Genomic DNA, 12,750 nt, shown 5'->3' on the forward strand with positions numbered 1-12,750 from the left:
GACTTGAGTGTGACCGAATATGACAACACAGTGAGGATTCTAGAGACAACACAAGAGTTCCCGGGTCCTATGGAAAAGACGGTGTAACTCTTGATCTGGGGTCCAACCAATACTGGCTGTCTCCAAGGCTTGCGTCACTCCTACTACACAAGAGCAGTTACCGTTAACATTGATGGGGAAAAGCGAACATCTCTAAACTCATTCGAACTGCAAAGAGTTCTGCTTGTTTGGCTGAAGTGTAGAATGCATTGCACTTCAGACCCCGAGGAAATGTGGTAGGCAGACTCGTCTTTGGCAGAAAGAAGCATCCATAAAGACAGTTAACCCAAACGAGGGCTTGAGACTGTGTTACCTTGGCAAAAATAAGCCTGTGAGTGGATGCAAAATGTAACATCCTGGATGGTGGAAAATGAAAATCAAGCTGGGCAGGGTAATCAGTTGATTATTGCTAGCCAGTGGACTGCTGCCAAGGCTGACGTGGTTGATCTTCTGAATATGGGAATAATTATTTCTGTGTCTCTACCAAGAATTTCTACTGTGCATTTGCACCCCTTCAAGATTAATTTTACCTCCAAATCATAGTAAGAGTTTCGAAGCCTGGAGGTGGAATGTCCCAAATGCCACCCTTCTAAAATGCACTGCAGTTGCCGGAGTAGCCCACTAGGGGTCAGAGCTGCTTCCACTTCAGCTAAAGCCACCCCTAGCTTCAGAAATGAAATGGCATGGAAAAGAGGTTGGCATTCATTCCCTTTTAAGATTTGGAAGGATGCAGAAAGTTTCTGGGTAGTAGGCTTAAGTGAGAGTCTGAGCCAATAATCATCTCCCAGCGGTTTTTAGAATCACTAAGAGTTTTGAGACAATCTTTGTAAATTTCTTGATTTTGAGGGCATAGAGAATATTCCTCTATAATTATACCTAGCTATTGGATTAGAGATGTCTTTTGAACCTTTTTCTGGAGTAATTTGAAGACCATGGGTCTAAAAGCTATTTTTGAGGTGGACACAGAGGGCTGCCAGTTCAGAAGTCAGGATGACTGATTAGAATACCATCCATATAGTAGTAATACAAGCCTTAGGGTTTTGTCATACATGGGCTTGATAGCTTCGACAGATTCCTTGTGCATAGTAGGGCTGTTTTCCATACTCCAGAGAAGAATCTTCCATTGGAAGCAATGTGCAGGTAGATTAGGTTAAAAAAATTATGGAGATGAGCCAGGAGCACCTTCTCCTGTTTAACATTGGGGAATATCATTAATGGAGCCATTTTTAATTCATGTATACTATCAAACTAAGTTTGGGGCAACTGAGTCAGAACTTTAATTTCTCATGTATAATCTTTATCTATTATCCCTGAGTGGAGCTGTAGTCCTCACAGGATCTGGTTGCTTCTTCCTAAAATGAGTTCTACTGTGCCAGTAGGGATGGCTTGGGGTCCCATGTTAGAGGTTAGTTTAAGACATGTGGTAGAAATGAGGTACAATCCTCCACTGCCTGAGGTTGCTGGTGAGAGCTGGTTGATGATGGACTATGGTGGCTGAGGCTCATCATCTGCTCTGTTGGTTCACAGGACCTCACCCAGACAATAGCCTTGGCAATTTGATGGCGCTAGGGCAGGCCCATTGCCAGCCCTGTCAGAGGTTGCTCATGTCTAGCTGTCTGTGAATGGAATTCATTAACCCAGTGGACTCTTCTCTGACATTGTGGGCATAAACCCAAGGGGCCATGCAGGTCATCCAGATGGTACTGGGGCCTGCTTGTTTTTTTTTTTTTTTTTTAATTTTAAATCCGTGTGGTAATCACAAGCAAAATGTTCCATTTTCCCACATGTCTGACAGGTGCCCTTTCTCCCCAAGGCATGTAACTTCTTCCTCAAGGGCTGCTGGAGAGCAATGCCTTGAAGGTAGCAAGGACCTATGTCTGCACACACACTAGTCATCTCTTGTAAATGTGAGTGCTGATACAATCCCCTAAGTGCCTCTTTACAAGTCTCGTTAGCATCTTCAAAAGCCAGCTGTTTTATGAGCACCTCCCCTGCCTCAGGACATCTGTGACGTGCCCTTGTAAGAGCCAGGCCACAAAGTCTGTACAATTCTTCTGGGCCCTGGTGAATCTCAGTTATCCATGGAATTGTTTGCCTTTTGGTGGGCAGTTCTCTCCATGCCTTAAATATGTTAACAGGTTAACTCGGCAGGCTCACAAAGGTTAGTGTAATTGGCTGCTGGTCACTTCATAAGGTCCTGTACACAGGAGCATGTCTTTGGTTATAGTAACTCCATGGTTGTTGTTGTTCCTGCTCCCAATATAATTCTGTAACTCAGTTCTAAATGAAAGGTCATGCCTTGGGTTGAGCCAAGATTTTGCTATGCTTAGCCAATCAGAAAGAGGCCATCCATGAATTGTCACTGAGGACACTCTGAATAGGTCCTTAGGTTTATGGAGCCTTAGGCCCATGGGCTGTACAGACTTGTTGGGTCTCATTTAAGGGCTGAAAGGCACAGTCTCACGATAGCATACCATGTAGTTTGGACTCTGCAGATCAGGTTGCTCAAACATGGAAAAGCAGTGAAAACCATTAGCACCTTCCTTCCTGCAGGTCTCTCTCCTTAGGCAGAGGAGTGAGAGCATTTCCCCCACAGTCTCTCAGTGGTGCAGCCCCAAGGCGAAATTGTGGCATGGGTCGGGTGATCTCGTTCTCAGAATCACTTTCCTCCATATCAGCATCTGAGGCATGAGGCAGGGCAGGGAGAGCATGACCTGTGCATCAAATGTGCCTTTCTATCTCCGCAGGTTGCACTAGAGTCTCAGATGTGAACCCATCCCTGTCGCTATTTGTGTCAGGGACAAGAGGTCAGTTCCTAGTAATGTAAGTGGCCAGGCCTACAAAGCCAGACTCCCCCACAATTCAATGAGGCAGAGACTCCCCTTTGGTATGGAAATGGCCAGAAATCTATGGAATCACACATGTGACTCCCTAAACCAAAAGTGAGAATGCAAGCATGTTTGGGTCCTTCAACGTAATAGCCACCCCCTAACTCTTCTCCTATCCTCTCCCAAATAGCCAAACTTACTATCCTTTCTTTGGGAAACCAAGGGCATATCTCCTGAACACAGTCTAAGAATTAACTGATGGAGTGATGACGCTTTTTACCTACTAGGTTCCTCAAAATCTTCAAGCATGAATATATAAGTTCTTGTCTACAGATTCTCCTGGTCCCATGTTGTGTTCCCACACATAGACTTGCACTCCCCATTCACCTTCGTGTGCTGGCTTCTCACTGGAGCCCTCCTCTGCCTGACCAACGTGAGTTCCCCACAGTCAGGTGTCCCTACTTTGGCTCCATCTGCCATGACCTTCACAGCTCAGGGATTAACCTAACCAGGACAATGAAGAAACAACAGACAGACATATAGAAAAGCTAGGATTGGGCCGGGCGGTGGTGGTGCACACCTTTAATCCCAGCACTTGGGAGGCAGAGGCAGGCAGATCTTTGTGAGGCCAGCCTGGCTACACAGAGAAACCCTGTCTCAAAAAATCAAAAAAAAAAAAAAAAAGAAAGAAAGAAAGAAAGAGAGGAAAAGCTAGGACGGGCCATGTGCTCTGATGGAGACACACCAAAACCAGGCCTGAAATCCAGCCTGTTTATTACATACAGCTGAGCAAGCTCATGAGTTTACTGCACACAGCTGAAGGAGGAGGCAGATTTAGCTCACCTTAGTAGGAATTTCTGTTGGGGAAGAGTTCCATGCTGTAAACACCCAGGAGGAGGAAACTGTGGTTGACATTTCTTCACATACTATCAATATCCACACAGGGACCAGGGGAAGGCTTTGCCTTTCCCATGGTCTAAGGCATTGGACCCATGTCCTTGACATGTCTGTGATCATATAGTTCACTCAGGGCTTCTGCTCACCACAATGTGATCTTGGGTCGTTTCCACTCTTTGCTCAGCCTTTCTCGAAACGGTGTTGTAGTTAGGTGTTGGGCAGCCACTCTCCTTCCAGGGGTGCCATGACTGTACCCCAGGCCAAAGGTTCTCTCCTTCTCCCCTTCACATTTTCCAATGCATTTCTGTCACTGCTAATGTTTCCATGTCCTCATCTTGAAGGACAAAAACTAATGGAACTTACCGTTAGAAAGTAATTCCTTAACATCAATTAAAGAACTACATACTAGTGCTCCTGGGTAGAGTGGCTCACATCCATAATTCCAGCACCCAGGAGGCCAAGGCAGAAGGCTCACTGCAAGCTTGAGGCCAGAGTAGGTTATTTTTTTAAAAATCCCTGTATCTGAGGAGTTGGACTTTGGAATCTCAAAGCATTCTTTCCCCACTTAGTGTAAAACACTTGTAACCAAATGCCATTACTAACCCACATACCTAACTTGTGGTTTTATTTCATACTATACGTCATAGACTCCTAGGCAAGAAGTCTTGAGTTGTTTTTTTTTTTTTAACATTTCTGAAGTAACATATTTTATAAGCATGAGTAAGTCATAACTTAAGTGATAGCCTTTTATTTCTTAATGGTAAATGCACTGATTAAATTAAATAAAGGATATGTAAATTAGATACAAATCTTTATCTTCCCTCTACAAAGTGTTTGTATGTTCAAGTGTGTGTGTGTGTGTCTATGTGTGTTTGTGTTTGTGTATGTCTGTATTATGTGTATATGTTTGTGTGTGTCTGTGTTATGTGTCTGTCTCTGTTTGTATATGTGTGTGCATGTGTGTTAGTGGATGCCTGTCTTATGTGCGTATGTGTGTGCATGTATGTGTTAGTGAATTGCTGCGTTAAATGTATATGTGTGTGTTAGTGGCTGTCTATGTGTGCATATGTATGTTACATGTGTGACATGTGTGAGTTATGTGTGTGTGCATGTGTGCTAGTGGATTGCTGTGTTAAATGTATGTGTGTGTGTTTGTGGCTATCTATGTGTGCATGTGTATGTGTTATGTGTGTGTGCATGTGTGTTAGTGGATTGCTGTGTTAAGTGTATGTGTGTGTGTTAGTGGATGTCTATGTGTGCATATGTATGTGTTATGTGTGTGTGCATGTGTGTGTTACACGTGTGTGCATGTGTGTGTTACATGTGTGTGCATGTGTGTGTGTGTGTTATGTGTGTGTCATGTGTGCTAGTGGATTGCTGTGCTAAATGTATGTGTGTGTTTGTGGCTGTCTATGTGTGTATGTGTGTGTGTTATGTGTGTGTGCATGTGTGTTAGTGGATTGCTGTGTTAAGTGTATATGTGTGTGTTAGTGGCTCTCTGTCATATGTGTACATGTGTGTGTGTCAGTGGATGTCTGTGGCAGTGAACTAAGTGTTTTATTCACTTTCTTTTCCCTCTTCTCAGTGATCTGTGTGATGGGAAAATTAGCCAGACTCCTCCTTTTTTCAGTTCTGCTTTGCTATCTTCCTGCAATAATTCTCCCCTGGGTATTTTAAAGAAAAAAAAAATTAAATTTTGTTCATAAATTTGAAAAACTTGAATCCCGTAAGGTTTTTATTATTCTGCTGAGTCTTGAGGCAGTTTTGTGACTATACCAGAGACTTTCAAAAGCCCAAAAGCAGTGAGCTGTTTTCATTCAATCAACAAAAATTACCTTAGAAAACTTTATCATAGATAAAAATGTATAAACTAATCTATTAATATGTAAGTCAAAGACCAAGATTAAAAGGGAGAAATTTGCTGGGCAGTGGTGGCGCACGCCTTTAATCCCAGCACTCGGGAGGCAGAGGCAGGTAGATCTCTGTGAGTTCGAGGCCAGCCTGGTCTACAGAGTGAGTTCCAGGAAAGGCGCAAAGCTACACAGAGAAACCCTGTCTCGAAAAACTTAAAAAAAAAAAAAAAAAAAAAAGGAGAAATGTTCTGATACTATTTAGTTATTGATAACATACAGAATAACTCAGAACACAGCATACAGAGCCCGACTTTTAAGTTTATTTATATTAGCTATCCACACAATATGTCATTTATGAACTGCACTGGGTGACTCTATATACGTGGATGTGCATCTATGTCATCCAATGCATTAGTTTCGAGATCCAAAGCCACTCTTCAGCACTGTTGTGTGGCATTGAGATTAGAACTCCAGAGCCACGGGTCTGCCCTGGCAGGTTTCCTGTCCATCTCTACGGTTAGGGCGTTTGCAGGGCTCGAGCGGGGAGGAGACAGTCTTCTTCTGTTGTTTGCTCCCGTATCCCATAGCAACACTTCTTCACTTCAGCAGCAGCTGCTGAATCTAGTTTGTACTTGTTCTAATAGCTGCGGACCAGCTTCATCATGGACTCTAAGTGTCTCCAGCACCAGGCGGTTGGCATGATGCCTCCGCTCACAGATTGGCTCTTAGTCCCACAGAGTCTCTTCTGAGACACCAAAGACTTCAGCAGTAGATAAAAGCAAAGTCCCTCCCTAAGTGTCCAGTCTTCCCTTCCTTGGGGCCTCTCCTAATGCATTTTTAAATGGTTCTAACCTTGCACCTCTGTTTTTTGCAGTCCGTACCTGGTGATACCTGGACGTCTGTGCTGTTTGGGAGCTTACTTAAACCAACTTGCAGTAGGTGAACTTGCTGTTCTCAACTTTCTCCACAAATTACAGCTAAACTGAAAATCAAATTAAGTCCAAGCTAATGGGCTCTTCTCAGTTTTGTTTAATCTCAGTGTGACTGAAGAATTATGAAGGAAGGAAGAAGGAGGGGCCCAAGAAGAAACTCAAAGCATTTCTTTTAAAATTAGGAACAAATCAAGTATGTCCACTTTCTCCCCTCCTAGTCAATATAATACTGGAAGTCTTCCTTAGCTTAATATGACAAGTGAAGGCGATAAAAAGGATACAAAGAACTCAAAGTATTCATATTTGTAGATGATACCATTCTGTACATAAAAAACCCTGAAGAGTCTATGAGAAATATCCCACACCTCATAAACACAGTTACAAAATAGCAGGATTCAAAAATAACACTTAATAAAAAAAAAACAGAGCCTCTCTCTACACAAATGACAAGCACACTGAGAAAGAAATCAGGGAAACAATTAAGTTTACAACAGCGTTAATCATGGAATAAATCTAACTAAGGAAGTGAAAGACTTGTACAATAAAAACCTTAAGACACTGAAAAAGGACATTGAGGATTATACTGGGAGATGGAGAGAGCTCCCATGCTCGTGGATTGGCAGGACTGATACTATAAAAGCAGCCATCCTACAAAAGGCAACTTAAAGATTGAATGCAATTCCTATCAAAATTTAAATGCAATTCTTTACAGAAAAAAAAAAAAAACAAAAGACTCATGACAACCAAGATCCTGAACATAAAAGGATGCCTGGAGGTTCCACCAGCGCACATTTCAAGTTACACTCAGGATGTACTCAAAGGGCTCCATATCCTGTTATCTTGGTTTGCTTTCTACTGGTGTGATAGAATATCTTGACCCAAAGCAACTTGGGAAGGAAAGGGTTTATTTCTCCTCGCAGATTAAAGTCCTTCATGAAGGTGATCAAGCGTACAAACTCAGAGCAGGACCCTGGAGGTGGGAACTAAGGTAGAGGCCCCAGAGGGGGGCTGCTTACTGGCTTGGTCCCCACGGCTTGCTCAGTCTGATTCTTTATACAACCTCGGATGGTCCACCCAGGAACGACACCATTTCCAGTGAGCTGGGCCCTTCCACATCAATCACTGATCAGGAGAACACCATAGAGATCTGCCTACAACCCGATGTTTGCATTTTCTCCATAGTTAACCTTCTTCCCAGAAAACTCGAGCTTATGTCAAGTTGACAGATACTCAACCGAGACAACAGACCCTTTGTCACACTAAACACTGACATACTAAAATATTACTATTAATCCATAGCCTTTCCTTTCTTTGCTTATCCCTGAGATCTCATCTTAATATCAATATCACAATATAAAGCATGGTATAACCTTTAAAGTCCCACAGTGTTTAAAAATTCAGTCTCTTTTTAAAGTACCCAAAGTCTCTCTAAAATCCCAAAGTTTGGGCTCCTTTAAAATCACAGCAAGTTACATATTTCTTATTCCAAGAGGTAAGAACTAGGGCACAGGCACAGTCAAATCAAAGCAAAATCAAAGTCACACAGTGGAAATTAAATCCGGTAGCTCAATGTCCCACATCTGGAACTGACTTAGATTGTCACTGGACAGCTCTACTTCTCTGGGTCTGCCATCCACAGCATGCACAGCTCTATTCATTCACGCTACATCACTATTAGCATCGTCAAATTGCTCAAAAGCAATTAAAATACAATCCAAGTTTTAAAAGGGAAAAGGTAAGAATAGAAATTTCTCAAAAAGAGGCATATGGACAGCCAAAATATTTGTAAAAACGATTAAAATAATTATTAGGAAAATGCACATCAAACTCAAAGTGAGATTTTGCTTCTCTGAGGATACAATGATAATACCCAAAAGACAAAGGATGACATGTTTTGATAGGAATGTGGAGGAAATGGAAATTTTATATAATGTTGCTGTAGATACAAAGCAGAATCATTGCAGAAAACAGAGTGGTTGTTCCCTATGAGGGAAGGGATAAAATGACCACCTAACCCAGAAACCACATTCCTGGGTATATGTGCAAAGTAAATGGAACAGCCATGTTGAAAACATGTTTACTACAGTAGCAATATTTGCAATAGCTAAGACCCAAAGCACCATCAGCAGATGAGCAGCAGAAGAAAGAAATGACATTTGAACAGAACAGAATGTTTTTTTATTGTAAAAAAAAATTCTGACATTTGCAGCAATACAAAACTTTATGTGAAGTGAAATGAGACAGACATTGAACAAACACTGTGTAATTCACAAACATGAAATACTTCAGAAGTTGATCTCTAAGAAATGAAAAGTAGAATGTCCGTTACTACAGAGTGAGAAGGGGAGAAGGAAAGAGACGTGAGAAGTTGACAGTCACATCTACATAGGAAAATTCTACTGTTTGGTGTCATAATAGGGTCGTTAGAGCTAATAATAATGTGCTCCATATTACTAAATAGCTAGAGGAGAGGGTTCTGAATAATCCTGCCAGGAAAAATAAATATTTATGATAGATATGCTAATTACACCGATTTGATAATACAATATATACATCTACTGAAGTTTTACACCACAACAGAGCCTTAGAAATATTACAGCCCAATTATAAATAAAATTTTAGTGCAGAACCCTCACACCCCACAAAACAGAATTCATCATCTCATTAGGGAAACTGAGAACTACTCATCCAAACGGAACATTTCTCACGTAAGACTTTGAAATGAAATGAGGAGATGTGTGAGGAAGTGAGTCCACGCAGCCTGAGAAGTGGAATGGCTGTGGAACAGATGTAGCTGGAGACGAAACCAGGAAATAACGAAAGCACTGCTCTTCCTGAACCGAGAGTCACCGCTGCGGCCCTGGACAGGTGTCCTCAGTCCACGTGCAGAGTAAAGGGACAAGGTCACCTTGACTTTCATTTCTCTCAAAGGTGGCAAGGAACTTTTCCTTTTCTTCTATTTTTTCCCTCCTTTCCCCCTTTTCCATTTTCATTTCCTCAGAGTTTCCTATATAGGCCAGGTTTACCTCAACCCTATTCTGTGGTTCAGACTCTCAAAAAAAAAAATCATAGTTCTTATACCCCAGCCTCTCTGGTACTGTGATTACTAATATGCCATGACAACTGACAACAAGCAAACACATCAATTATGAATAGTTAATACCCCATCTATTTATTATATACAGTCACTGGTCTCGGTTTCTCAAAACGGTGCATGTGAGCTGCCCCGTTCAGTCCCCACAACAGCCCTGTGAGGTAGTCAGGAAGCATCACGTCTACAGAACACAGAAGATAAGAGTTCATAGTGGCAGGGCTGATATCTAAGCCGGTGTCTTCTGTGTCCTAATCCAGGATGCCTTCCACTTTAAGGTGAACTGAGCTCACGGTAGTGAGCAAAGCAGGCTCCCTGCTTAGAACAGTTGACTATTCTTTGGGCTTGCAAACATAGTTCATTTAGACTCGAGACCTCATGCCTGTGCACAGGGAGTCAACACACTAAGTCCGGGTTAGAATCGGCATCAGAAGGATGAAGAGGACATAACTGGAGCATCTTGGACAAGGGTTGCTGCTTGATTCTCACTGGACCAGGTTGGATGTTTTAACTTCGAAGCAGCAAAGTCCAGGAGAAGAGAAGCCGGTCAGAGGATCTTCTCATCCAACAGTTTATTGATTCCTTCACAAATCCTCTTGAGATTGGGCCTGCAGTTTCCATGAGGACCATAGAGAGTAGAAAGGAACTGCACATCAGCGAAGTGGTTGAAGACATGGTTGATGCGTCCATGGCTCCTGGGTGTCAAATGTCGCTGCACCAGCTCATGGACCAGGGCCTGGCACTCATGCAGCAGCTGAGACAGCACGTTTGTGTCGAAGGTGTAGTCTACTTCATAGAAACTGACCATGGTCATGGCAGTCTGGTTCAGCTTCTTCCGGAGTTTCTCCACAATCACAACCTCCTCTTGACTGAACTGCTTGTTCCGGTAGAGGATACCGATTTTGATGGCCACCTTGATCGCGTCTTTCATGATCTTGTGGGCCTCCTTCTTGTTATGGGTGTGCTCTTCGGTGACTTTGTACAGCTCATCAAAGATTTCACTGCTGGTGTCATCAATCAGCATGTTGGCTACAGTCTTGCTGGCTATTTTGCTCAGGATCTTCTTCTGGGCTTGAAGGGCAAGACTCTTTGAGCTAAACACATTAGGACCTATGGCAAAGAAATAAACAAATGCAGGAATATGAGAACTGTTATTATTATTTTTTTACAAGTAAAACACATTAAGTTGAACTTACATCCTTAGAACAAAAACTAATGTCTATATCCACAACCACCTCACTGAACTCCACCCCAGATTTTCCCAAGTGCTTAGATTATAGGTATGTGTCACCATGCCCTGGTCACCAACATTTTTATTAATTTTAAATTACATTTATTTGTGTTGTGCATGCGTGTGTGTGTGTGTGTGTGTGTGTGTGTGTGTGTGTGTGTGTGTGCGTGCACGCACATGTGTGGGCACGTGTGTTGTGGTTACAGGACAGTTTGTGGGAGTCAACTCCTTTCTAACTCTACTACTTACCAAAGGTTTCCCTACAGCCACTGGCACCATGGAAACCATTCAGTTTTGCCACTTACATAAGAAGTATTGCATGATGCCCAGACTATAGGACATGTCTAGGGACAATGTATATATACATTTTCACTTTCAAGGTCTTGGAAACTGTGGCATGCTCCAGATGCCAGGAAGCTGTTGTGCTGTAGCTGTTATTCATTACCTGCATGTACAACTTACAGAACAGATGTCAGGAATTTGAAAGAAAGTCAAAAGAGCTCTGTTAAGAAATGTTACCCAACCCATGTTTACTTGCTGGTCATTTATTTACTTATTTAGTTGTTCATTTTTATTTTTGAGATGGGGTCTCACAGGGGTGGGGATTCAGCTTAGTGGGAGGGTACTTCCTCAGCAAACACAAGGCCCTGGGCATGGTACACAGCACCAGAAAAAAAAAATACCCCCCCCCCCCAAAAAATCACAAAGACACAGGGTTTCGATATGTAGCTCAGGCTGGTCTGGAAACTTCTTATGTAGCACAAGCTAGATTTGAACTCTGGATCCTCCTGCCTCTGCCTCTGAAGTGTTGGGGTGACAGATGTGTGTCTCTATGCCAAGGTCACTGATTCTCAAGGGCATAGAATGGCACTGTGTGGGAAACACAAATTACAAATGACAAATTAAACATGCTTTGTATGACTAGGACACTGAATGAAATTTAGGAAAACCACAGCCAACTTGTTTTGTTCTTTTCCACTTTGTGAATGAAGGAGAATATATGTGTTTTTTTAATCCTATAACACAATGTCTACATAAGTCTGTCTTGAATTTGTTGAAATACTCTATAAAGTCTACAGCTGGCCTATGTAGCCCAAGCTGGCTTTGACCTTGCAATATCCCATTTCTACCTCTTTGGTGGTGGGATTTTAAGAATGGGCTACCATACTTGGATCACCCACAGAACTTTAATTTCATGTACATTCTTAATGCTTGAAAACACCTGGTTAATCCATCATAATTACCGGCAACCAAAGTGTGTAAGTAAATCAAAATTTAAGGAATATTTTTCTGGTGATAATAAGCCTCCATAGATTGATAATTTTCTTCTGTCAGGGCACAGTACGCATGCCAAGGCTAGTCTGGGCTGAATATTTATTAATCTTTAAAAACTAAATGACATGTGGAATAGTGGGTTAAGGTACTTTGATTAAAAGATGTATCACACTAAAAGATGTGAGTTTCAGATTGGCTGTTTGTCTGTCTGGGAAGGTTCTCCACTGCGGAGGTACAAGTTCCTTTAAACGTCTCTCTAGGAGGAAACGCCAAGATTGAACAAGAGAAAGAAGGAGGATCAGCATGCCTTAGCCTCCCCTATCTCCCCAGCAAATGAATGTGTATGAGGTCTGAGGGGGGAAGGGAGCAAAGGAGAAGGTGTGAGACCAGGAACAGAGGCTGGGGTAACTGCTGCCTCTGCACATGGAGGCGAGGACATGAGCCAAGGGATCTGGGGGCACCGAGGAGGCTAAAAATGCAAGATGAAGCATTCTTCCTTACACCCTCCCAAATCCCTGTGACCCAAATAAGTCTCTCCATTTACGGTGAATTGTTAAGGGGACAGTAAGCTAACTCAGGTGGGTGGAACGAAGCCTTGAACTTA

At 42.4% G+C, this 12,750-nt stretch overlaps 1 protein-coding gene across 1 annotated transcript in view; it reads right to left on the minus strand.

Moving 5' to 3' along the window:
- Positions 1-8,334: 8,334 nt before the first annotated feature.
- The window catches only part of Tnfaip8l3 (TNF alpha induced protein 8 like 3), a 34,058-nt gene continuing 29,642 nt past the window's right edge, over positions 8,335-12,750 (minus strand). The window contains exon 2 of the mRNA XM_016004717.3: positions 8,335-10,750. Coding sequence (XP_015860203.3) covers positions 10,188-10,750 — 563 coding nt within the window. The 3' untranslated portion in view covers positions 8,335-10,187. The remainder of the gene's footprint in view (positions 10,751-12,750) is intronic.

The sequence above is a fragment of the Peromyscus maniculatus genome, chromosome 7, assembly GCF_049852395.1.
Source record: "Peromyscus maniculatus bairdii isolate BWxNUB_F1_BW_parent chromosome 7, HU_Pman_BW_mat_3.1, whole genome shotgun sequence".
Taxonomy (NCBI): Eukaryota; Metazoa; Chordata; class Mammalia; order Rodentia; family Cricetidae; genus Peromyscus; species Peromyscus maniculatus.